A 25,062-nucleotide genomic window follows, 5' to 3' on the forward strand; every position below is an offset into this window, starting at 1 on the left:
TCTGCTGTGATCAACATCTGCCCAGTGAGGGAGAAAATAACAAACCTTCCTTTCCAGACTGTAAACAGTGAAACCAGGGCTTCGGCCTTGGTCTCTGGCCGCGCCTGGACGCCTCTTCCCCCACCCCAGGCCTCTCACGGCTGCAGAGTCGCCCTCCCACTCGTGAAGACAGCAGCCAGACACAGGAAGGGGAGGTGTGGCCTGTCTGCACTCCAGAGGTTCAGAACAGGGCTGTGCCCTGCGCGGTGACTGTTGCAGATTCAACCCCTGGTGGAGCAGATCTGAAGCCTCCTGAATATTTTTCCTGTACCATGAACATTCCGAGTTTCCCGTTCTACCCTGGGCACGCCAGAGTGAATGAATCAGACAGGCTGCCTATAGCGGATATTCAGGCCGTACGAGTCTATAAATAAGAAATCTGCTGTATGGTTTGGCCATTAAAAAGCTGGCTTGTCCTGATTTTTAAAATATGGAAGTGTATAAAATGCACTTATAAACACAAGCACAGCTATGAAAAACCACACAGGTTTCTCACACATTGCAGGTGTGTCACACCCCCTCTCACACACACTGCTTCCTTCGTGCACACAGCTGGCCGAGTGCTGTCAGGGTAGGGCCAGGTGCTGCTACTTGTGTGTCTGATCTCCTCCTGGCTCAAGAGCCCCCCAGACGTTTCGGTTTCACAGTGCATAACGAAGCAGACAGACGGCAAACGCACATTTCAGAGGACTGGTGCATTTCCTTCATCTCTGAACTCCTTTTTAGAACCTCCTGAAGCCAATGGAAAGTAGTGATTTCTACTTTCGACTGCAGCAGCCAGATCCCACAAACTGAACAGCTGCAACCCCTTCAAGTTATGAACCAAAGCAGGTATCTAGAAATTCAAGCTAAAACAAACTCATTCTTTTCTCGACAAAACCTTTGAAACGAGGAAAGCAGATGTCTTCTGATCAGATGTGGACTATTTCGGAATGGAATGACGTCCAAATCACGTCCATCACATATTTAAGACGTATATGGAAGGGGAAAAAAGGAGGGAAGCCGGTCCAGATAGACCAGCGAATGACGTAAAAACAACAAAATGGCTCCTCTGGGCATTTATCGCTACCTCTGAAAAAACAGTACATGTATATCATACATACAGCAAAGTCCCTGGTGTACAATAAATACACACATACTCGCCAATCACATAACACATTGTGAGGTGAGTGCTTTCAGGGAAAGAAAAACTCCCAGAAAAAACAGGATGTGTTGGCAGTCTCATGAGGCAGCAACTGGTCATAGGTCCTTCCTGCTAAGAGCAAGCACTGGAAACCAGCATTTGGATCCAGGATACACATACTGTACACACACAAGCTAGAAAAGAATCAAATTAAATCACAGCTGGGAATTGGTCGAAACATAACTCAATAAACAACTACACTTCATCCTAAGCTACGTTTAAATAACGATAAATTCCACTGCGCACTGCGCTGGAACACAGCAGGTAGTGTGTTCTGCCTCAGCCTCCACAGCAGACCTCTGGGGACAAAGACTTTGGGCCACAGGCCTGTGGGCTCCAGCCCATCCCTGTGCTGCTTCCCCATCGTGTGGCGATGTGTGGTCCGCACGCCCAGGGCACACACAGCTCAGCTGTGGCTGGACAGACACATCTTCCGAACTGCACGCTCATACGACTGGTTCAGAATCCAAACAACTGGGAAAAGGGCAGCAGTAAAAAGATGGCGGCAGCACAAATGAAAAGATTTGGCTGCACAGACAGTCTGGCCCACCGTCTGCACACCCTACTGCAACGCACAGCAGGAAATACTCAAGATTCAACAGATTACCCAAGTACATTTTCTAATTTAATTCTCACAAGTCCCGATGATGAACAATATAAACTAAACCACTGTGACAAGCCCAGAATAATGTCAATTACTTGAGAAAGAATGACTGCTGACAGAAAATGCAGGTTTGCACACTCAAACCTACAGTAGGAGCATGCGTTCAATAGATTTATTCATAACCACATACAAATCCTACAGTACGTACTGAAATATTCCATCCACTTTAATTAATTTGTGGTTTTATGAACCCATTTACAAGTGAATGACAGGAACTGGAAATCCCGAAAAGCAATATAAAGGAGTTGTGAATAAACACACATAACATGGTGGACAACAAAAGCACGACTAAGGGGCTAATTCTGCAACTGAGGTGACTACAAGAGACCACTGGTCCTAGTTCATAAACTAAACTAGAAAGGAAACAAAAAGGGAGGATTCACAAATTCTACAAGCTGCACAGAAAATAAAAATATTTTGGACAATTCAAGACTGGGCAAACACATGGAAGATGACATTTAATGTAGAGAAATGCAGAGCGTTCTATGCAGAAGTAGCTATCTAAAAAAAAGACAGTGTGACACTTTCACCTTCACTGTAGTGACAAAATAAAAAAGTCAAACTATCAACATAGTTAAAAACCATAGCATTTAAAATCATGGGATCTTTTGTTAAAATTCAATGTACTAGTAAGATCTCACTTAGAACAATGTGTGTAATTTTGGTCACCAATTAATACTATTTCTGCTCTCGAATAAGTCATTACCAGATACATCCCTGTGTTTAAAGACATTCTATAGTGGCAGGCAAAAATAAACTTTTTCATCTTCCTTATTTAAGGCTATCGGAGAACTTGATTCCAATATTCAAAATCATAAAGGATCTGAGGTCAACCCAATGGACCTTATCTGAACCAGTAGTGAAACTCTAACATGAGGATACACATAATATCTGCATTTCTCGCAAAAGCATTAAAAAACTGAGAAAAGGGTTCTGCAATACAGTATCTTGGCTTATTTAAAACACTGGTCGGCGAGACCCTCAGATCAATTAGATGCAAGCATACTGATAAGAAGGTTACAAGAATCAATTTGACATGAATGTTCCACAAATACAAATTTTAAAAAAACTGCTGTATAGCTATGATAGCCCGTAATGAGGTAATTGAGCCACTTCAACTTTTTAAAGCTACCACAAACATGCTGAAGCACTAATCAAATGATCACGTTATTTAAGTATCTTAAATTAAAATCACAGAATTGTAAGCCAACAGCTTTCTTAGAAAGAACTGGTTAACACATAAATCATTTCCACACTGCACCAACTACAGTACATGCAGTTGAAATTGTTGTGTGACTGGGAGCTGGGAGTCACAATCCAAGTTTGTGAAGGATTGTGAAACTAGATATATTCAGAAGGTTTCTCAAAACAACAAGGCAAACACATATATATATACACTCAAAACACTTGCCTCAGGAGTAGAGAAATTCAGATCAAGGAGAAACAATTTCAAATATACATCTGCAATATATCGAGTTTCACTCAGAACGTAAACAATTCACTGGAACTGTAAATTGTAATTGTTCATATGGAGCTCCATCATTGTTTTGGTCAGTAAAGGACCACAGAATCATTAGCTTATTTTACTGGGCACCAGACGCATTTCCAGCCCTCGGTTGAAAACCACGACATTTAAAATTTGGCAATCTGCTCCACTCCTGGCACCACATTCTCTATGTAGGGCGGAGAGTTGTTCCTCCTCTGCCACCGTGCAGGGCAGTGCTAGATGCTGCAGGGGGGACAGGGACTGTGAGACGCTGCCCACTTCCATCGCATGCACAGCTGTCCGTGAAAGAAAAACGCACGCCAGTTTCGGATTACACCTCCCAGCCGCAAAGGCTTTTCACAAGGGGTCTGCTGTTGCATATGAGGATATCCACTCCCGTCAAATGTTTATAGTTTTGGAAACAGCTGAAGTGTGCTTATGAAGTGTGACTATTGCTTGAGAAGACGGTGAGCAGCACCAGTGAACTGGGATCAGATTACAGGCTGAACAGCACTGAGCCCGCCTGTATCTTTGCTGCGCTGGGTCGGGCTGGTGATGCACAGAGGAGGCGAAGGTTAGATAAAGGGTCTTGTGCCAACACAAAGGCTGATTAGAGGGTCTTGTGGGCCAGGCAAAAGTCCAGGACTAACACAGCTACATACCGTAATTCACCCTTCACTACGTTCTCATGATGAACTGTGCAAGCACAATGAATCTAACAAAAATCAGCTTTGCTAAGAGTTCTACTTAAAACACACAATGTACTGTAGATAAATGGCTCGTTTAATAAACCTGTGCACCAAGAACCGTGTTGGGTTCTGCAGTAATTTCTAACGCTCCTGCTATGTTCAGTAGCTCGATAAGACTATGCAGCTCGTCACCTCAGAGGCTCAGCTTCAAGCAAACGGACCGCGCTGAACTGAAGGGGCTCCTTTGGTAGCCTTTCCGAGACACGATGAACGATGGCTCACAGAAATAAGAAGGGGGTCGATCAGAGGTCTGAGACTAACACGACGAGAGCTCTAATCACAGTTAAAGCAGGAAGACAGACGGTTCAAGCCTCAAAGTGGAAAAGTGAAACAAAACCACAGAGCAAGCAAACTGCAAAACCATATTCTTCAGAATGAGTGTTTCCACTAATTCAGTCTCAAGAGTGATCATTCAAAGGCTCTAATTGCAGTGTAAGGAACAGCTGCATGTGATGAAACAGGAAACAAACACTAACATCTGCACTGATTGAAGAGGACCTTATAGTGCTTTTTAGTCTTTTGCAAATGTCTCCTTACAAGCTTACTTTACTAGAAGAGCACCATGTTCTGAATTCAAACCATGTAAAGGTCTCCTCCATCAGAACCTGATCTTACAATTGATCATTAATAAAAAAAATGAAGGACAGGCCGTGGTGTAGGATACGTTAATAACTTTCAAGCAAGTGGCTTCTAAAGCAATGCCTCGGACCAAACTAAACTTTCCTCTCCTCTTACCCTCTGGAGAGGCCTTCAAGCGTGCACAAAACACACGGCAGCTGATATTTTGTGTTCACAGCCTTGTTCCTAAGCTGCTGTACAGTCACGGCTGAGAACTACTGAAAGGGGATTCTCTGGTGGAACGACTTTTTAATGCTCTTGTGCACAGCCTCCAGATAAATCTGTATAGCTGAAAACAAAACATTTGAGGTGGCTTTGGATAAACAGAAAAACTTTCTAAGCCCTAAGAAGAATAACGCCTTCTTTATACTTTCTTCGGCGTGTACAAGATCAAGATCTCCAGGGTGATCATCCTTCAGCACAGGGCAAAACACATACCCTTCCACGTCAACCTTCCATACAGAGCTGGGGGAGAGGTTCTTGGTTTATTTAAGCACTGAGGCACAAGGCCTGGATACTGTCACTTCTTCGTTGCTGAACAAGAGCTACCCAGACATGACAATAGCCAGGTGGCCTCCCACCTTGAGAACATCAGAGAGGCCCAGAGGAGGCCCCTCAACCCACCCAGCCGCACTGGAAGTTATGGCTCTTTAATCCGGGCTAACCCAGCCACGCTGTCGCCCAAACGCTGGCCGTTTTCAAGCAATGGGAGGTTGAGACAAGCTAGTTCTATGGTCCCAGCATACACAGTGGGAGTTATTAAATGGCAATACTTGTGTAAAGTTGACAGAAGTAATGCAACTTTATATAAACGTGTAAAAAAGTCTGCTGCTGTTTTTAATTTGCGGCAATAGACCGGCCCTGGAACTCTTTCATCCTGCAGCCCGCGTATTTCCACAAAAAGATCTCGTTAGAAAGAACCCCCGCGGAAGACAGGAATTTTTTTATTCTTTTCTTCTGTGTAAACACTTGTTCATGACAGCACTTCAACATGCATTTTCAGAGTCAGCTTCCAACCTAGGCACTGATCAGTGTGCTCCCCCTTTTCACACGTTTTCACAGATTCACACCCCAAAACATGGAAATCATGGACAGAAAACTAGTTCAATCACAGAAATTCAATCACTGATTCTTTTAGAACTTGAGGTGAAGTGAAAAAACAATTAGTTCTGGAGTAAATAACCCATAAATTTGATCAGGTGCAGTGCTCAGTACTTTATTACCAGATAAAGTACTGGGATATGAGGAGGTTTCCTCAATTTTAACAATCTCTTCTGCATCATCCTAAAAGCTTTTTCCTTGAAGAGCAAACAAAAACCATATTTCTCCAAATGCCTGCCCACCTGTGTAATGGATGCAGTCTTGCTTTCAGCAGGATTTTTAAACATTGCTCAGAATGCTAATTGCAACCCACAGCCAACATGTATACTTCAGAACGCCCCTGAAATGCCTAAGCTGCAACTAAAGATAGCAGGTCCTGTGTTATTCATAAACCAGAGTAATTTTCTTTTCACCATAAACCACCAATTAACAACATCTGCCCCTTCCTACGTTTTGACAGTCGGCGTTTCAGTTGTGAGAAAGAAACCCATGGAATCTCTTCTCTAAGCTGTGGTACAATAAAAGTTCTGTGTCAACTCAAAATAGACACACAGACACTTTCACTGTGTTCGTGCAGCATCCCGTGGGCACAGCACGAGCTTCTGTATGGATGTTTTCCAAACGTCTTCCATAACAATTTCAGAATGCCCTAACTTTATACTCCACCATGCCTATGCTGCAAGTATTTCCTGGAAGTGATTTAACTGTGCTCTGTCTGAGGGGTGATCGACACTGGAGCTTCCATTCTAAAGAAACAAACTCAAGAGCTGAAGATCGTGCTTTTAATTAAGAATCAGATGGAATGAAGACAACTAGGAGGACCACAGTCTGGGCTAAATGCAAAAATGTCCTGTGGATCAATGGTAGCTGTTCGATCCGTCTAGCATGCACAATAATTTCTTCAGTTCTTCCAGAAGTGAACATATATGGTTCTGGGAGGCTGTGGGACAATCCAAATGACATCTAGGCTACTTAGCTGAGCAGTTATTGCACTTGCCTCTGCAAAACACGACGAGCCTGTTCCAGGTCTTCAGGAGTTGTTGATATAAGTTATGTACAAGGCTTGAGCTGATCTGCAGCTCTAGGAACAGGGTTGACCACAACATCAGATCCTCTTAGGAATGGGTCAGCTGCATTTTCATTTGCTGCTAAGCTTACACTGCCACCACTCCCAAAACCCTTTCGCTCAGCATGAACACACCGATTCCACAAAATTGTTTACTTCAAATATGCTGACTATGTATCTGCAGGATTAGTAAAGTCCTGGAGCAGCAGGGCTAATAACCTAATATTGAACGTTAAATCCAAACCGCCTGGTTTTCCCAGCAATGGCTGGATGAGTTGGGCCTTTATCTGCACTTGCAGTAAATATCTTTCACTCTTTCCATTGGCTGTGATGGGAATCATCACCACGTGCAACTTCACACCAGTTAGGCAAATACCGGACACAGACAGGCGCGGAGATGGTGAAGTCAATTTCCCTAAATACTACCCAACACCCCAAAACAAGCAGCCTTCGTTTAAAAAAAAAAACGTGTAATTCAACCATCTGTTCAAATAGTCAAACAAATTTAATAACCACTGCCGCTCTGGAGGAGTATATAAACAATGCAAATGGTGGAACAGCACTGATAAAGGATGAAGCCGGATTGTCTTGAACATGGCCTGGGCCTGAACCTTAAGTGGATGTCATGAAGACAGGGTGGAAGACTCCACTGCCCAGCACCGACATTGCAAAATCACCCTCACTATGCTACATGTGGCACAATTAAGGTTTTACCAAGGATCTGGTTCACCCGAACAAACCGGACAGCCATTAAGAGATTCCAGAACCGCCTCGTTTTCCAAACAGATCTTTTTCTTAAGCAATAACAGAACTTGCTGCAGAACCCCTTCCTTCCAAGAGAGCCAGTGTGATCCGCGCACAGCTCAAAAGCCAGCCCTGAACGAATATTCTGCTTTGCGCTTCAACATGGCATTCTACAATACTTGAAGCCATCTCACAACCGCTTCTAAAAAGTGCAGCGGACACAATCTTTGGCACAAGGAAAAAACCTCATTTTCACATGCACCTTTCAACATGAAATGCTCAACTCTTAGTTCCAAGTTAAAGTCTGTTGGGAAAAAAATGGGAAAGAATGCTCTCTGTGCAGGACTTTGCATGTCCTAAGGAAAGCTGAAATCCCTGTGGCAATTTCAAGAGCATTGTGCCTTCAAGGGACCGGTGAAGCTGAACCAAAAAGTATGAAGCAGGGGGACTCTTATTTTGAAACACAGCAGTAGCCCCACCTCTTTCATAGCAGCACTCATTAGCTATGTAAAGATGGCTAAATTATTCAAACTAGATTTCATAGATTATGGGGATACCAGGAGCAAAAGACAGACTTAGACATTTAATACGATGCAACTACGCCCACACTGCTAAATCCATATAAATGTCCTGTACAACAAAAATTACAGGAAGGATCAATTTGCACAGCAGGGAAACTGCTACAGATAAATGCAGATTTGGAAAACTGAACACTACTCGCCTCCACACTGTAAAGACTGATTCCAGGGCTGAGAACTGAAGCAATTTTTTTCAGTATTAATTCAATGAATGACAGTTCATGAGAGAAGATGTAAAGCTCTTTTTTTATAGGTGTAACCAAGTTTTATATATGAAATATGACAGCAGGGTTTTGAGCCGTTGAAATTGTTCCATAAGGATGGGGTTAATATATTAGCGTGTTTATATATTTAAAGTAAATGCAGACTCCGGATTTGAATCGGTGCTCCTGTCAGTGCATTCGGTGCATTTTATAAAGTCCTAATTTCGCAGAGGTCATGACAATGGATGAAAAACAGCAGCAGCCGTTTTTAGGGATGACAAATACTCCACACCAAGTGGGGTCTGTGTAGACTATCAGGTTTAAAAGGCACTTACTCCACAGCATGTCAGCCCAGTGCCAGGAGGTGGACCAGTGATAAAGTGTGGTGAAAGAGAGGTCTGTGGCAGACAGACGTCCTCTGAACTCACCACTGAGCTAGTCTTCACCTGTCAGGGCCTGTCATTGTCAGCGGAAGATTCTAGATCTACAGGCCTGAGCTCAAAGGCAAGAAACTTCCCCTTCGTCTTAGAGGGCAGTCAGCCACAGACTGGCGTCGGGAAGCCAGTAAAAACACTGTCTGATCAGACAGAAACTCATGGGCAGCCCTTCTACATGGAGGCCTCCAGCAAATGTCCACTGTACTCCCTACCGACTTTCAATTCCTGTTTACAGTTTCTCAACCAAAATACTAAATAGAAAGCATTTTGTCCTGTACTTGAGAGACCACAATGTTACTTGTGCTGTGATTGAGTGCAGCAAAGAATCCGAGTTTGAGGACTCCTGGAGTGAGAGAAAAGGACATAGCCAGACCTTCGGTTACGGAGCTTCACTAAAGCAAACAGCACTACCAAACCCACGAGTGAAACTGCAGAAGGAATTTCCAGATGTATTAAGTAAAAAGAGTAAGTGAAAACAGAGGATGTGACCACACCAAACACAAACCGCTCGAATCATTGTCAAAACATAGCTGAAATGGGGTTTTGCTTTGAGCGCTACAGTATTGCAGATTGACGTTTAACCATGATAGTGAAGCCTCTTTCACATTTCCTGTTGCTCCAAGCACTGTCACTTCAGTCTTGGGCATTGTTTTTGTTGAGACCTGTGACAGGCTTTATCTGGCCTCCAAGAAAAACGCCATTCTAAACCTGTCATAGGACTCATCAAGTAGAACGCCAGTTTTTAACCAGTCACAGGACTTGCCAAGTAAGACGCCAGTCATAGGTTTAATTCAGTCATAGGTCTGGCCAAGTTGAATGCCAGTTGAAGTCAAGTTGTTGTTCAAACTTTCCCCCTCTAAACACAGCAACTGAGCAGCATCAATCTCCTTGATGTGCAGCCTGGCCCCTATGTCAGAAATGCTGCTGGTTCCCACAGTTTCAACTGCCATATCAGACAGGGTCTCCAAGCCCATAAATCAGGGGTCCCTCACCCTGGTACTGGAGTCCTACATACTCACAGGTTTCTGTTCCAGCAGTTTCACAATCGAACCCTTAACTGGGTTCATTTGAACTGTTCCGACGGTTTACAGCTCTTGAACGTGTTACAGGCTGCATTTTAAGAACTGCATTTCATTAGAAACAAAATTCCAACCCTTTGAGCAGAAAACAAAACGTTCAATTAAGGTTTCAAGTTAAGCAATGAAGCTCAGCTGGCATGACCAGGATCAGGAGAGGCAACCCTATCTATAAACAGTGTGTCTATTAACTTCAGAAGAACATCAACCAACAAGGTCTTGATATCACTGTAACATTATTACATTGTAATCGTTACTCACAATGATCCATATTATGGCTGCCCTGCTGTTCTCATGGATAGAGATGACTTTAGGAACCAAATATAGCATACTGAAACTGAGCAAAAGACTTGCCTGAGGATTCTCCAATTTGTTTTGTCCCTTATTCCCAATTATTAGGATGCTGAAGTGTCATAAGCCCAAAGTTATCCCACCTTTTAGGTAATTAATAAGCCAGTTTTCATACAAGGACAATCTATGAAGTCTATCAGGAAGGCTTAGACAAGATCGAAGCTTAAGTTCATTTTAAAAAAAGGCTCACCAGTAAGGCAGGCATTATGAAATCTTCTGCAAAGATCATGAGATCAGCTTCAGGCTGGAGGACATCAATACTGGCTAAACCAAAGAAAACAGACCAGAAGATAAGTGAAACAGCACTCTATCAAGGCTCAGCAGTCTCCAAGCTGGAGTCAGGAGAAATTAAAGGCTGGCAACAATTATAAAGAGAGAATATTAAAATGGAAGCATGGAAGAGAGGCCTTCAATTATTACGCCCAATCCTTTGGTTTTCTTCAATGCCTCTCCCAAAAATTTAAGAGGCCAAAGTGCCCTAAGAGGCCAAGCCAGTGAAGACCTTTACTCAGAATCTAGTCAGTCCCTAGAGTCCACACCTGGCTCTGTCACCGCCCTGCTGCAGTCAGCGAGCACAGCGGATTAACTGCTGGCACTAATCAAAACTGGACTGGGTAAAAAAAAAATCCAGGTAACACTAAAAGGTAATCCTCTCACAAAAATTGAAAAGGGGGAAGGTTTTGAAAAACATCTTACCTAAAGTAGTACATCCTGTTCTTTCTAAGCCAGATTTTGCCCCGCCCTTTGTACCACAGTATTCATGATGAAAGTCAGACCTTAAACATTTGCCATAAAGAACCTGCATCTTTAATTACGGGGGTTCCACCATTGCAGGATGCTGCAATAATGAGCCCATTTCATTTGATTTGGAAAACGTTAACTCTGCATCTTGGGTTTGAGCCTAATTAATGTCACCCCAGAATCTGGCACTGTCCAAACAGCAGCACTCAGTGAATGGAATCGGCATTAACAGCTCGGACTCTGTTCTCCCAGTGATGCAGGAATCTGTACAATTTCCCAGGATCCGACAGGCACTGGAAGCCGTTAGGAGGAGTCTTTCTACACTTCCTTACTCTCCCGTGTGCGGTCACAGGCTTTGTAATCTGAGCCAGAATGTGAAAAACACACAAGTGATTCTTTCAAATCAGGTGGGTATAACACGGTTGGGGAAAAAAAATGTAAAAAGGAACTATTTCTCAAAATCATAGGCTTCTTTCTCAATATCAAATCAATGCATTGTCAACAACTGACCATTAGAAATGCAAGAGCTTGGATTAATACCTGCTGTTTTAAAAAGAAGAACTTCCCTAACCTTAGAGCGCGGCTGAGATGGACAACTTCATAAAGAAAACTTGGAAATAGTCATAGAGCTGGCACTTCTGACAGATAATTTGCAGAATAAGCTCTTTTAAAATGTGATGACCAAGATGTGGTTGCAGCCAGTACAGACAAAGAGCTTGTTAGGTTTCTACTCTAATGAGCAAAAGAGGGAAGCCACAGTAACAGGAAGCAAATACGGTCTCACTGGCCTCAAGCAGCGCTTTCACCAGCAGGCTAACTGCCCGTGCAGAGTGCAGGCCACCTTAAGCCTGTGAAGACTGAAATCAGGAATGACGCACATTAAAAAGGGGAATTTGTACAGAAATGAAAGTGTCCGTGCCGTGCAGATTCAGTAATGACTGCAAATTCACAAGTCAATTCTTGGAAAAGCAGTGCACATTGCTTATTTTTCCACCTGGTTTCCATGATTCAACCAAAAACATGGAGCAGTACTGTACTTTAAATAATGACTACAACGCGTACATAAGTATCCGGAAAATAAAGGCATCTTTTATGTATTCATGGTGGGTGTTTCAGGGCTATAATAAGTACAGTTTAGCTACCTTTCAAATTAATACAAACAGAATTAGGAGACAACACTCAAAACCTTACGACCTTACGTTTTGGAACAAATGAAGACAAAAACAGAATGTTTCAGCATGAGGATGATGTTAGTATACAAATCAACGGAGCCAAACAGAGAGCATCTAGCTATTACACATTTCAAAATATGCTATAATTAACAACAGCAATTCTGCAAAATGAGAGATTTTTTAAGAAAGGAACATGTGTTGAATATGTTTTTCAAAAGCTGCCCCCTATGTACACGTTCATACTTTGGCAACGGAGAAAGATTCTAGAATTATTTTTTTCCAGGCTCAGATCAATGGCATCCCATTGACTCCCTTGTTTCATCACAAACCATAGCTTCCTACCAGTGATCATTTTTTACTCATGTGACAATGCTAAAAAAAATCCCACACTGAGGCATTGAGTTTTCCAACTTATGTTTGGGGAAAATTTTACATTTCTCTATGAAAAACCCACCAGAGTGAACATTTTGGTGCCAATAAAATATTCATTTCAAACATTATTAGCCTTTAGAAGTACTGTTTTTCAGAATAGAAAAAGGTGCCACCTCCCTTATATACAGACACATAAATCACTTTTACAGAACTGAAGATGTGCTGCTTTGCATCTAACCTGACTGTCACTGAGTGACCCTGCTACTGTGTGACAGACATACTGAGAAAACACAAGCGGCATGCATTCCATGTTAATCAGACTCAAACATTAGCTGCTTTAGTCTCTCTGGAAAGACATGGAAACTTACTTTATCTAGAAAATACTTTATGAATCACTGCTCCCGAGTCAATGGCTTGCCAGCTCTCATTGCTTAACTTCCAAGCTATTCAATATCCTGCCAGCTTGCACAGTTCCCATTAACAATAATCACTAGCCACAGCTGCCCAGTTGATAACGCCCTCTGACAACATAAAGCTCTGGGAAAACCCGAGATGCACGTTTAACCAAAAAACAGTTATTAAAAGAGAATCAATCCGGGATGAGTCAGAACTTAAAAACATGTACAAGTGTTTCACTCTAGTGTAGACACAGACGCAAGTCTACCACTCCTGGTCACAAACGCCAGCAAGCCCGATCGCACAAGCGACTTGGTGCTTTGGTCCCATAATGCAATGAAGTGAAAAGAGGCGAAATGCAGAAGATGCTCAACATCACCAGAACTGCTGTCTTTTATGATGAACCGAAGTGGAAAGGACACTTAGAAGAAAAGGAACTTGTCTAATGGAGTTCAAATGAGTTTGAATTTAGATGACTAAGTCAAAGCTGAGTCAATGCTTGTTCTCCTTGCTGCAAACGGGAAATATCAAGCATCCTTCCTGGAAATACCCTTCTTTTAAACCCTCAAAAACAGCTGAACTATAGCACTTGTTACCTGTACTCTTTTTTTTTCCCCAAAAGCTTATTCCCGACGTTCTAGTGAAAACTTCCAAGAGCTGAATGGAAAAATAACCCCGTCTGGGGAAGAAGAGAGCGTTTCAAAGTGAGGCCGCATGCTGGCACGGCGCCTCCACACGCAGAAGAGGACTTCGCACCTGAATGGAGACGCCTTGCTGCAGAGAGAGACCGGAGCGGTCTGCACAGCTCAGCAAGGAGAGGAGGGGTGTGGGGGGAAGTCACCTCAGCAGACTCCAGAGCACAGATTCGATCCATCGCACCCCAATCCCAGTCACCAGTGACCAGGCTAGTATCCCACATACCCACCTCATGAGGCTGGGAAACAGGTTGGTTAAAAATAATACAGGCTACATTTTTTTTAAGTAAAGGGAAGAGGACTCAGAAAATTGCCCACTGTTCATCCCTCAATCCAGGTGATCTATGTTAATACTGTGTTTTGCCATATTCAAACAACAAACAATGAAATGGCCCACTGTTCCCCACAGCACCAGAGATCAGCATTCCATTTCTACACCATCATAACCACGAGTATCTACAAGACCCTGCAAGGTACACACCACCCACCAGCCAGATGCCAAACTGTCAGCTTCTTACTTTAAGTGAATGCAAATAGGACAACATTCGGGCTTGTTTTGCCATCTCCGAATTTCTGCTCTTTAATAAATAAACACTAACCTTCAACACTTAAGTTTAAAGGGCAAATGGAAGGTACAAACATGAACGCTGAAAGCTTGCAGCTCTATTAAGTTTTATAGTAGACCTGTCCAACAAGTTCTTCCTCAGAGTTTGCTCTGTTGTGGCAAGAGATCAGCCCAAGGTCAACATCCTGTCACTAACCGAAAGGCAATGCGGAGTTTTCACACAATCTGACCTATAGACCGCATTATCTGTAGGTTGGTCTCAAACTGTAGCAGATCACAATGTGTTCCTTTTAAAATGTGATGCCTTTTTAAACTAGGTAAAAATTGAATTGTGCAAAACCTAAGCCCCTAGATGTAAAAAAACAATACTAAAAATAAAAGAAATAATGGAACAAATTAAAATGTTTGCGGTTGTCTATGTTGTTCGTGCTTGTTGCAAACACATGTTGTGCAAGTTTTTTGGTAATACCATAGGACTGCACGAGATATTTAGGTATTTTTTTTTATATAGTTGCACCCATTGCGATATATATTCATACACATAATCCAGACAACTTCTCATATGGATTCTGTGCGCGTTCCATAGCACTGAAGAAAATGTTTAGTCAAGCAGACGTTTCCTCAGTTTAACTCCCTGGGGAGCAGTGATGTGGTTTTAATTTTCCATATTCTTCAGAGGGGATAAACGGACAGAGAATCAGGTCCTTTCCCAGAGATGTGTAATGACAGTAAGGAGCGAGCACGGCCCTGCAGCTCACAGTTTGTAACGCTCAGGTGTGACCACCTCAGGCGACCTCCTCCTCACACCTGACTGTTCAGCTAGCAGAGCTGCAGGTACAGTGCTCAGGTATGGGTTGCTGAGCCATTTGGTAGCCTCTGCCAGTGCTGCCTAGCGGGGGATAGTTTTGTAATCGCAGCACGTGGGCCAACAGACGCACCCGAAAAGGGTGAGCGTGCCTTTCGTTTTCCGTCGCTCTCAGCCATGAATGACCTCGACGCGGTGAGCCAGCAGTCAAGTGTGAAGGTGTGCTGCTCTGCTCCTGCCAGAACACGAGGACAGCAAGCACACACTGCAGCACTCCCTGGACAGAGGCCATCTCAGCTCTGTCAGAACACCAGGACAGCAAGCAGATACTGCAGCACTCCCTGGACAGAGGCCATCTCAGCTCTGCCAGAACACGAGGACAGCAAGCACACACTGCAGCACTCCCTGGACAGAGGCCATCTCAGCTCTGCCAGAACACGAGGACAGCAAGCAGACACTGCAGCACTCCCTGGACAGAGGCCATCTCAGCTCTGCCAGAACACCAGGACAGCAAGCAGACACTGCAGCACTCCCTGGACAGAGGCCATCTCAGCTCTGCCAGAACACCAGGACAGCAAGCAGACACTGCAGCACTCCCTGGACAGAGGCCATCTCAGCTCTGCCAGAACACCAGGACAGCAAGCAGACACTGCAGCACTCCCTGGACAGAGGCCATCTCAGCTCTGCCAGAACACGAGGACAGCAAGCAGACACTGCAGCACTCCCTGGACAGAGGCCATCTCAGCTCTGCCAGAACACGAGGACAGCAAGCAGACACTGCAGCACTCCCTGGACAGAGGCCATCTCAGCTCTGCCAGAACACGAGGACAGCAAGCAGACACTGCAGCACTCCCTGGACAGAGGCCATCTCAGCTCTGCCAGAACACGAGGACAGCAAGCAGACACTGCAGCACTCCCTGGACAGAGGCCATCTCAGCTCTGCCAGAACACGAGAACAGCAAGCAGACACTGCAGCACTCCCTGGACAGAGGCCATCTCAGCTCTGTCAGAACACCAGGACAGCAAGCAGATACTGCAGCACTCCCTGGACAGAGGCCATCTCAGCTCTGCCAGAACACGAGGACAGCAAGCACACACTGCAGCACTCCCTGGACAGAGGCCATCTCAGCTCTGCCAGAACACCAGGACAGCAAGCAGACACTGCAGCACTCCCTGGACAGAGGCCATCTCAGCTCTGCCAGAACACCAGGACAGCAAGCAGACACTGCAGCACTCCCTGGACAGAGGCTATCTCAGCTCTGCCAGAACACCAGGAGAATCCTGCACCGTTTTAACTTTCAAGGCCATGACAGCACTCAGCCCATTACAGAAGTAACACTGAACCCTGCTACACATGTTCTGGGTTTGTGACTTAACGGAGTGTTCCCGCTGCCTAGAAGCGTAAATCCCAAGCAGATGCTGAAACCTTAATTTAATACAGGCCTTGTGATTTAGCAGATAAGTATAACTCTTGATTCATTTCCTGCCTTATTCCCAAACAGACAACCTAAAATTGTGGACTTTTTAAGCCTGCAATATCATTCTCAGGGTTAGATCCAGGTTCTTTCCTTATTTGAAAAACGAGCATTGGGAAAGCAAGTTCAGGAGGCCAGAATATAGGGGGCGCATAGCAATCTGGAGACCGATTCAAACAGTGTCGGTGTCTTGTGCTGGTTTGCTGTCTCAGGGTTTAGAAAGAGCAGTGTGACCACCTTGTCTTCTGACGGGTTTCGAAAAGTAACCATGGCCCTGTCTGGTCAGCACTGGGATAGGAGAGATCAAAGGAAAACCAGGATGCTGTTGTAAGTGGATGGCAGACCAGTAGGTGGCGATACTGGACAATTTTCCAAACCAATATTCCTACGTTGGCAGGAGATGCAGTGCTGTAGGTGATGCCTTCCTTTGTAGGAGAAATTGAACTCAGATCCTGAACTGAAAGACAAACATTTCAATGGACCAAACTCCTAAACTTAAAGATAAGCAAATGATCAAGATGAATGCAAAACAGGGAATCCCAAAATAGCCTGGAATTGGGAGCAGCATCAGAAAGCTTTCCCTCAAAATACAAAAAGGCATTTTTTCATGTTATCATCACTGCATATAAACGGGGGGAATTCCATCAGGAAACTGTTTATAAGGTTTTGACAAGTACAGTATATTGAAAGATTAAAATGTTAATATGCATAATAGCTCCACAAAAAGGTACATTTCAGACACCTGTTCATGGTTGAATTACAGATTAAAAAAGTTTCTTTCTATTTAGGAAAGTGCTCTAGTTAATAAGTGAGAACTGTATGCGGAGAGTGTGCTTTCACAAGTTTCAGAGAAATCGACCGGAACAGAAAATTCTCATGCTCCCACACAAAACACCCTTCAGGGAGCTGGAGTTCAACTGTATGTGCAATATTCTTGTATTTGCGGAGTTTACAAATCTCTGAAAGCACTATATTCTAGGCAAATGAAACAAAAGCAACTAAAATGCCAATAATCTCAGCTGTTTTTCTTTTCTCTGCACAGCAATGCTGAATGTTCGAATGAAAAAAAATCATCTCATTGTATGCAAAACCATCATTTGATTTCATACTTGTTCCCATTTCAGATGCCATGAGACTGCAAACCTAGCACTCATTCTAGAAGTGAATTAACACTTAAAAATAGCCTGGCCTGATTAGATCTCGTGCACATTGGACAATCAATGGCAATCCAAGGTGGCAATTAAGGCAGGGCTGCACATCTCCAGTTCTGGAGGGTGGAAGTGTCTACAAGCCGACATTCAAACCTCTCTCTGAAACTAGGCCGATCTACTGCATCTTCCCCACTTTGGTGGGGTACAGAAAAAGGTCAAAGAATCTGTTCTAGAGGGCTAGGATCCAGCAGACATTCTGCACCCCTATATTAAGAAAATTAGTCCTAATTACCTCCATTGAGACGAAGAAAGCGCAGTTGTAATTATAAACAGAATGCCCATGTCCACAGGACCCCTGGCACAATCTCTTCAGTCAGACAGTAGACATTTCAGCAGCCAGCAGCTGTATCCCTGTGCAACTCACACCTGGCAGCCCACTGAAGCTGAGCGGGTGTGAGGCTGACCCAAACCTGGATGAGACCTCCTGTGCCTCTTAATGCCCCAGTATAGTGACAGGAACACTATACTGTAAAAAGGCGCCATCCTTCAGATGAGACGTAAAGCTGACCCTCTGTGGTCTAGGTTGTATCTCGAAAAGAGTAGGGGTGTTACCCTGGCGTCCTGGCCAAATTTCCCCCGGGCCTTTACCAATCATGGCCTCCTAATAATTCCCATCTCTGAACTGGCTTCATCACTCTGCTCTCCTCCCCACTGAGAGCTGGTGTGTGGGGAGCGTTCTGGCTCACTATGGCTGCCGTCGCATCATCCAGGTGGGGCTGCACACAGGTGGTGGTGGAGGAGAGTCCCCATTACCTGTAAAGCGCTTTGAGTGGAGTGTCCAGAAAGGCATTATAGAAGTGTAAGCAATTATTATTAATTTTTTCTTCAAGGTTTCAGAACTGACCAGAGACAAGAACAAGAGATATACCACTAGATTCAGTACTGGACTGGGACTGGGATTACATCTGACAAGGAAAACATCAAGGTGGGGCTCAAACAACTCACATATGTAATCAAATACAGGGTGGGAGAGATTAACGGCAGAAGAGGTAAAAAGTACAATAAGATAGGCTGCAGCTTCCAACGACCATGTATTAGATCAAGTGTTTAGAAAATGGATGAATGGAAGTATGTAACATTACGAATAAGCAACAATACTAGTCTCTCAGATCTGCTGTCATTAAATCTTCCCCGTTAAGCACAGTATTTTAGTCTAGAGTGTTTTATAAGAAAGCTTTCTGTGGTTCTTCCCGACAGGAATTCTATGGGAGTAAACAGGAAGGCTCTCTTCCCTAGAGCCATACAGTAGGCTCGCAGTTAGCACGCAGGATGAGACGCCAACTGACGACTCGGAAAAAGAAAAATGCCTGCCGAGATCGCTGGCAAGTCTGCCCTCAAAGTGCGCAAAGTATTAATTTGCCGGCCCAGTTGCAGTTAGTTGTATTGCAAAGGTTCATTAAAGGCCCCCCACTAAACTGAAAGCTCAGTTCATTTGATTTGACTGTAATTGTTCCAAGCAGACAGCTTCAGGGAGGCTGCAGTTACTCTTGATTAGAGGCTGCATCTTCCTGAATAGAGCATCTGAAGTGCTAATACAGACGCAAAGAGCACATGGCACAGGCGTCTTTACATAAAGGTCACTGAGGCTATCATCCCTCCCCCTGCCCCCATCGTCACAGTCATGTGGGTACATCAAACTTCCACATTTCCACACGGAGTGGAAGCTCATCGTGTCTGAGGGTGACAGCTCTGTCTCTGCTAGAAGAAACTGTGCAATTTCTCTCACTTAATTTCTGGAGTTCTGCTGCCCAGTGCCAGAAGTGAAAGCGAAACCACAAAACGTGAGACAATTAACGGACCGCTTTGGGCTGTGGAGAAGAATGACAATGAGCCATGTGTGCTTTTGCTTTTCGGTTCAGAAACATTTTGAAAAATCTGAAAAGGCACTGTCGGTGAAGGGAACGTGCAAAAGTTAACCAAAAGGATGTGTTTGGCGATATCTGTAAAATGGGCTCTGGTCAAATTAGTTCCTTCTCTGTACACTACAGCCACTTTAGAGGAAGTGGAGGAAGTTTCAGAATGCTCTCCTACTGTAGCTGTTACATTTTTCTCCTTCTCAAAAGCACACAAATGTTAAACATTCAACTTAAAACTGTTCTCACATTTTTGCAAGGAGTTGAAAAGATTTTAGCTAAGAAAAAAAACTACCATAGCTTCCAAGATACAAGGACTTGTTAACTTTCAAAGGACAAGTTAATTTTTTAACTTCATTAAGACACCCTTGACTTCCTACCACGGATAAAAAAAAAAAAAAAAGTCAGTCAGAGAGGCATTTTGTCACAGCCTTAGCTGCAGAGGTTGCGATATTAAACATTCTCAGGAAACTGTTCCAGTCACCATGGCTAGGATCTTGGCAGCGTGTCATTTGGGAGCTGATCCCACCCTCCGACTCGTGTGCGCACACGAGCGGGACTCTCCGAGGTCCAGTGCAGCAACTCCTCCACTCCCCAAAACTCTCAATCTCATTCATTTCCCACCCTGCCTCCCGGTTTGATTTTAAAATATCTTTGTCACTTCAATGACGGGACACAAAAAAAGCTGAATGCACTGAAGCACAGATTTTTAAAAGATTTGACCAGTACATCAGCCTTTACATCTCTGATGCACAGACCTGGTGTTTCCAAGCACGATGGCCAGAGCCGGGCCACAAGCAATTTACGTTTTAGACATAAAACCCCTCTTCCTTCAATAACGGTGTGCAGTTCATGTTAAACTTTCTGGAAGCAACGAATGTGTTTGTTGTCCGTTTACCATTTGTGCTACAAGACATATAAAGACATATAAATCACTCCACTCAGGGCTGAAGTTCGACAGATCTGTACCACAGGTGGTGTTGTAGGGGAATACTTTTATAAGAAATGCATTTAAATTTAAAATTATACTGTGGAACACAGAAGCAAGAACTTTTTTTTTAACAAAGGGGAACCTAAACACATTTAATAGTATTTAATGTTTTCTCTGTAGGTGCCCATATAGCATTATACTGTATGCGATTTCTGATTCAATAAAACGTCTCAGGTTCACTCATCTGATGGAGAGGTGGAGATCCTTGTGTATGTGGCCTTGTCACATTAAGGCTATATAAAATGCTTCCCTACAGGCTAATCACAGGCTACTTTCTACAGGCTAAAAAGCATTGGGATACGATCTAATTACACAATTGAAACCCCTGTAGATGTAACCTTCAGGTCAGGCTGACCACGCCAAGCACTGGACTCCAAGGTTAATTATACTGGGCTTACCAAGCTGATTGAGTTCCCAGGTAATACATATGTATGTATATATATATCTCACCATACAGTCTGAAAATGCATACTCATGTACAAATATATCATAGCTGACATGACCTGAAATAAGCATGCCTAGTGATGTTTATTGTGGGTAATTACTGAGCCTGCTGTTCTTGCAGCTGAAATTGCACATACTGTACACATATAACCAGTAAATGTGAAAACTCAGCACTCATTCTAGGAGACATGCAGATGCTGGACTTTTACTCTTTTCAACCATTCTGAAGACATACTGAAGCTCCCAACTTCACTGTTACGAGGGTGTGAGTGAAGAACATGATCCCACTACTGGCAGTCAAGCCATTTTGGTGCATAAGGCATCTTTCTGACAAGCTGCAAAGAAATATCAAGGAATGACGATCTGTTGTTTAATGTACCCCATCTCCTTCGATGCAAACCTACTGTATACGGGCAGGGTTTTAATCTCTTCCCCAGATACCCGCCCCAGTGACGCAGAATATTAGCCACTGCTGCACAATTCAGGCAGAACCCTTCTTCTCTCCTCAAAGCAGTTACCAAATCAACAAATATCAACGGGCCGGACACGAGGAGGAATGATCTTCAGTCAGGCAGGGATATACTGGAAAAAAACCCCATCGGGATGATGACCTGGACAAGGTCCAGCTGGCTTCTGCAACCTCAGCAGGACGTCAGCCAAGGCTGATGAAGGCCATGGGTGACCAAAGATCGCAACACCTTAACAGTGCACTTGGTAGCTTCCTTGTTAGTCAAGCTCCATGTCTGCGAAACCCTTCTCCTACCCACTCCAAAGACTCAAACCCGCCCTGTAAAAACAGCCCTAGCCAAGCTCTCGTTAATCTCCGAACTAGAAATGTTGAGTTTATTGCCCAATCTTAGTCGCAGCATCAGAACACACTACCTCTGCCATGGGCCCTATTAAAGGAAGCGTGGTGGCAGTCCCAACACAGAGAGGTTCCTTGCTCAGTCCCCAGCTGCGGCACTGGTCTCTCTGCCATACCCCAGCAAGTAACAAACTCTCTCCGTTCTCCATCTGCTGCACACAACACGCGACCAGCGTCCCTCAGAGGGTGTGAACGAAGAGGTCATTGTGAGCTGTTCTGGAGTGAAGGGGAGAAAAACCTGAAACCATCTTTAGCTTGAATTCCAGCCCTCAACGCGGCCTGTACTGTCTATACTGTACGTTCGAAGATAATGTGAGATTTTAAAGGGCACATCCATTCCAGGCAGAAACAGCCTCTGGACACCCATGCTGAATAAGATAAGATCACTTTATAAGTCATATATCATTTCTTGCATTAGGAATTTGTCTTTTCGCATACCCCAGCTTGCTCTCCATGAGACACACAGACAGGGAGAGAGAAGCTTGGGGTCAGAGCGCAGGGTCAGCCATTCATACGGCGCCCCTGGAGCAGCTGGGGTTAAGGGCCTTGCTCAGGGGCCCAATGGAGTAGGATTCCTCTGCTGGCCGCGGGATTTGAACCGGCAGCCTTCCAGCCACAAGCGCAGATCCTTAGCCACAGTGCCACCGCACTGCCCCTACATAAAGAGAGGAGTGATGACATCTCAACAGGTGCTCTTCGCTGGAAGTGGACATGATGGCGAGCACATCTATGAGGATATAGTGCAGAGTGGCCCAAAGAGATGCTTGCTCTCAGAAGAACGTGCCCCATCTTGAAACATCTGGCCCAGTGTGGGACCACACAACTCATGCCCTCATCAAGCCCCAGGACTTTTTCCCCGAAAAGGAGACTCACACCCTGGTACTTCTACATCCACAGAGTAATGTATCTTTTCATCTTGTAGAAACTGAGCTGTAATATTGTCCCCGCCCCTATTTATTTCTGGGTACTTTAAATGCGACTGGCCTTCTCACCCCCCAGTCACGTTGTGTTTTGAGAGAAACAGAATAGTAGGGGAAAACACGCTAAGCAATGATGTACCACAAGTCAGATGGCAGTAAGAAACTGTTCGAAGCGATGAATAGGAAGTTGTTGGGTTTTTTTTCACAAGACGACAAACCTTCCAGAAACGCAGAGACAATAGCAAGGAAATCAGTCCGAGAAATGCCATATGGGAGTACAGAAACGCAGGAAATCATGTCATTTCAGCTTAGCCTTCTCCAACCACGAAATTCGCATTAATTGGGTAATAGTTCACAACAAGACGCAATTTTCTCTTTAGAAATGGGCCTTGATTTGAAAAAAGGGTTACTTCACAACGTTTGTAAAATCCTTACTTCCTTCTTTATTCGCTCAGCCGAAGAAAAAAAAAAACTTTATACACGCGGTCACATACCCCTCAAGAAAGTTCAACATATTTAAGGACTTTGGACCAGCACCCATCATATAATACCAAGGAAAAACAATTAACGAAAAGCTACTCCTCAAAATAATATACTGTCCTCTTAAGACCACGCGTCTGCCGCAGGATGCGAACACTCCCAGTTTGCAGGAGAGACCGCTCAAGTCCATCCAAATTCGTTCGAGCTCGCTTTCGTTTTACCCGTTAACTAAAAAGCCCCGCCGTCTCCAAGCGCGCAAGCCGCCCCTCTGCGTGCAGAACTCGAGCTGGACGCGTCCATGAAGCTCAGACACGGACAGCCTCATCTGTTGTTAATTTCCGTCTACACGGAGTTAGTCTGAAAAAGTGGTTTAAGGGGAATGAAATGCAAAATATACGAATAAAATACCAGGAAAAAACACTCTTCACTCACTTCCTAGAAGAGGCACTTTACGCTACAAGAGTCGTACCCTAGGTCTTGCATAATGAAGTCTAAATCATTTTCATTATAGTGCTTAATGTGTTTTCATTTCAACAACCCCACTTAAGCAACTGGCCTCAAGCGGTAATTTACTGAACAAAAAAAAACGATCCAAGCCAAGAATTCAACACTTTCCAATAACTTTTTCACCAAAAAGCAAGCTGCACTTTCAGGCAGAGCAACTTTTTTTTTTCCCCCTCTCCTTCGTCTTCGATACGTGACTTCCTTCATTTGCCAGGGCAGGAGCTGTCAGCAGAATGAACCGACCGGCGACGGTGCTCCGGACCCGACCTCTCCGTGCGGACCGCGGTGGCGCCCGTCCGGGACGCCCGTCCAGCTGCACCTGGTCTGACCTGCGGGCTGATCGCGCCGGAGCCCACACGAGCCCCTTCTCCTGCAGATGTGCAGCCCACCCGCCCCTCGCTCGCGCTACTCACCGCTCGCGCTGTGGGACAAGGTGGAAACTGACGTCTGGCCCATTTCGTGCTCCTCGGGCAGGCTACCGGACCGGCACTCATGCGCTCCCTGCTGCTCTCCGACGACGCGGTCCTTGCCGGCTCGCACTCCGGAGGCTCATCGCCCCGACTTGAGCACCGGCGCTGCCTCTGCGCGGTGCCCTGGTTCAACTCCGCAGCGGCTCCGCGGAACAGAGGCGTCCCCCCCTTGCGCTTCAGCGCAGCCGAATGCCTGTCATTCCTTTATGTAGATTACTCCCTGTCAAAGGTCACGGGGAGGGAGTCCCGTCAAAGCCCAGAGCTGGTGTAGGAGACGCCGAAAGGCGCCTTAATCTTTGTTACGTCTCACTCAGGAAGACCCACATGTAATCTCTGCGAAGATCTTGCAGAAACTGTTCAGCGCACTCAAAAAAAACCTATGATGACGTAGGACTGTTAGGAGTCCTGTGTTGCACACTGCTATTATTAACTCAGTGATGGACCTGTAAATACTAAAACATCGCAATTCATTTACAGTCATCGTGACGCATCCGAATGAAAGCAGAGTAAAAGAGCAGCGAACTCCACAACGAAAACCGCGCTTCCACTAAATCATGTAGTAGGAGATAGTGTTTAAAACTGTACAGTGGGTATATTGCGTTTATAAAGACCAAAAAGCGTCAAAATTGCACTTAACCAAAAGTTTGGCGTGGCATCGAGATGTTATACAAGCAATCTTCCAGTGTGTGGTCGGGGCCACTGTACCGGAGTCCACAGTCCACAGTGGGCATCCTGGAAAGCAGGCTAGCTCAGTCCATCAAGGGCGTACACACACACGGCCAGTGTTAGACACCAATTAACCGAGCCC

The 25,062-nt window shown here is 44.6% G+C and overlaps 1 protein-coding gene across 5 annotated transcripts in view; it reads right to left on the minus strand.

Annotated features, from left to right (window-relative positions):
* phactr2 (phosphatase and actin regulator 2) overlaps window positions 1-24,589 on the minus strand; it is a 48,011-nt gene extending 23,422 nt beyond the window's left edge. For 2 of the 5 annotated variants that reach the window (XM_088933789.1, XM_088933788.1), the window contains exon 1: window positions 24,198-24,448. In XM_088933789.1, coding sequence (XP_088789915.1) covers window positions 24,198-24,240 — 43 coding nt within the window. In that variant the 5' untranslated portion in view covers window positions 24,241-24,448. Of the gene's footprint in view, window positions 1-24,197 lie in introns of all 5 variants that reach the window. The other 3 variants (XM_088933790.1, XM_088933786.1, XM_088933787.1) reach the window with 3 other exon arrangements.
* Between the last annotated feature and the right edge of the window lie 473 nt (window positions 24,590-25,062).

Source organism: Atractosteus spatula, chromosome 15 (genome assembly GCF_055471065.1).
Source record: "Atractosteus spatula isolate fAtrSpa1 chromosome 15, fAtrSpa1.hap1, whole genome shotgun sequence".
NCBI lineage: Eukaryota > Metazoa > Chordata > Actinopteri > Semionotiformes > Lepisosteidae > Atractosteus > Atractosteus spatula.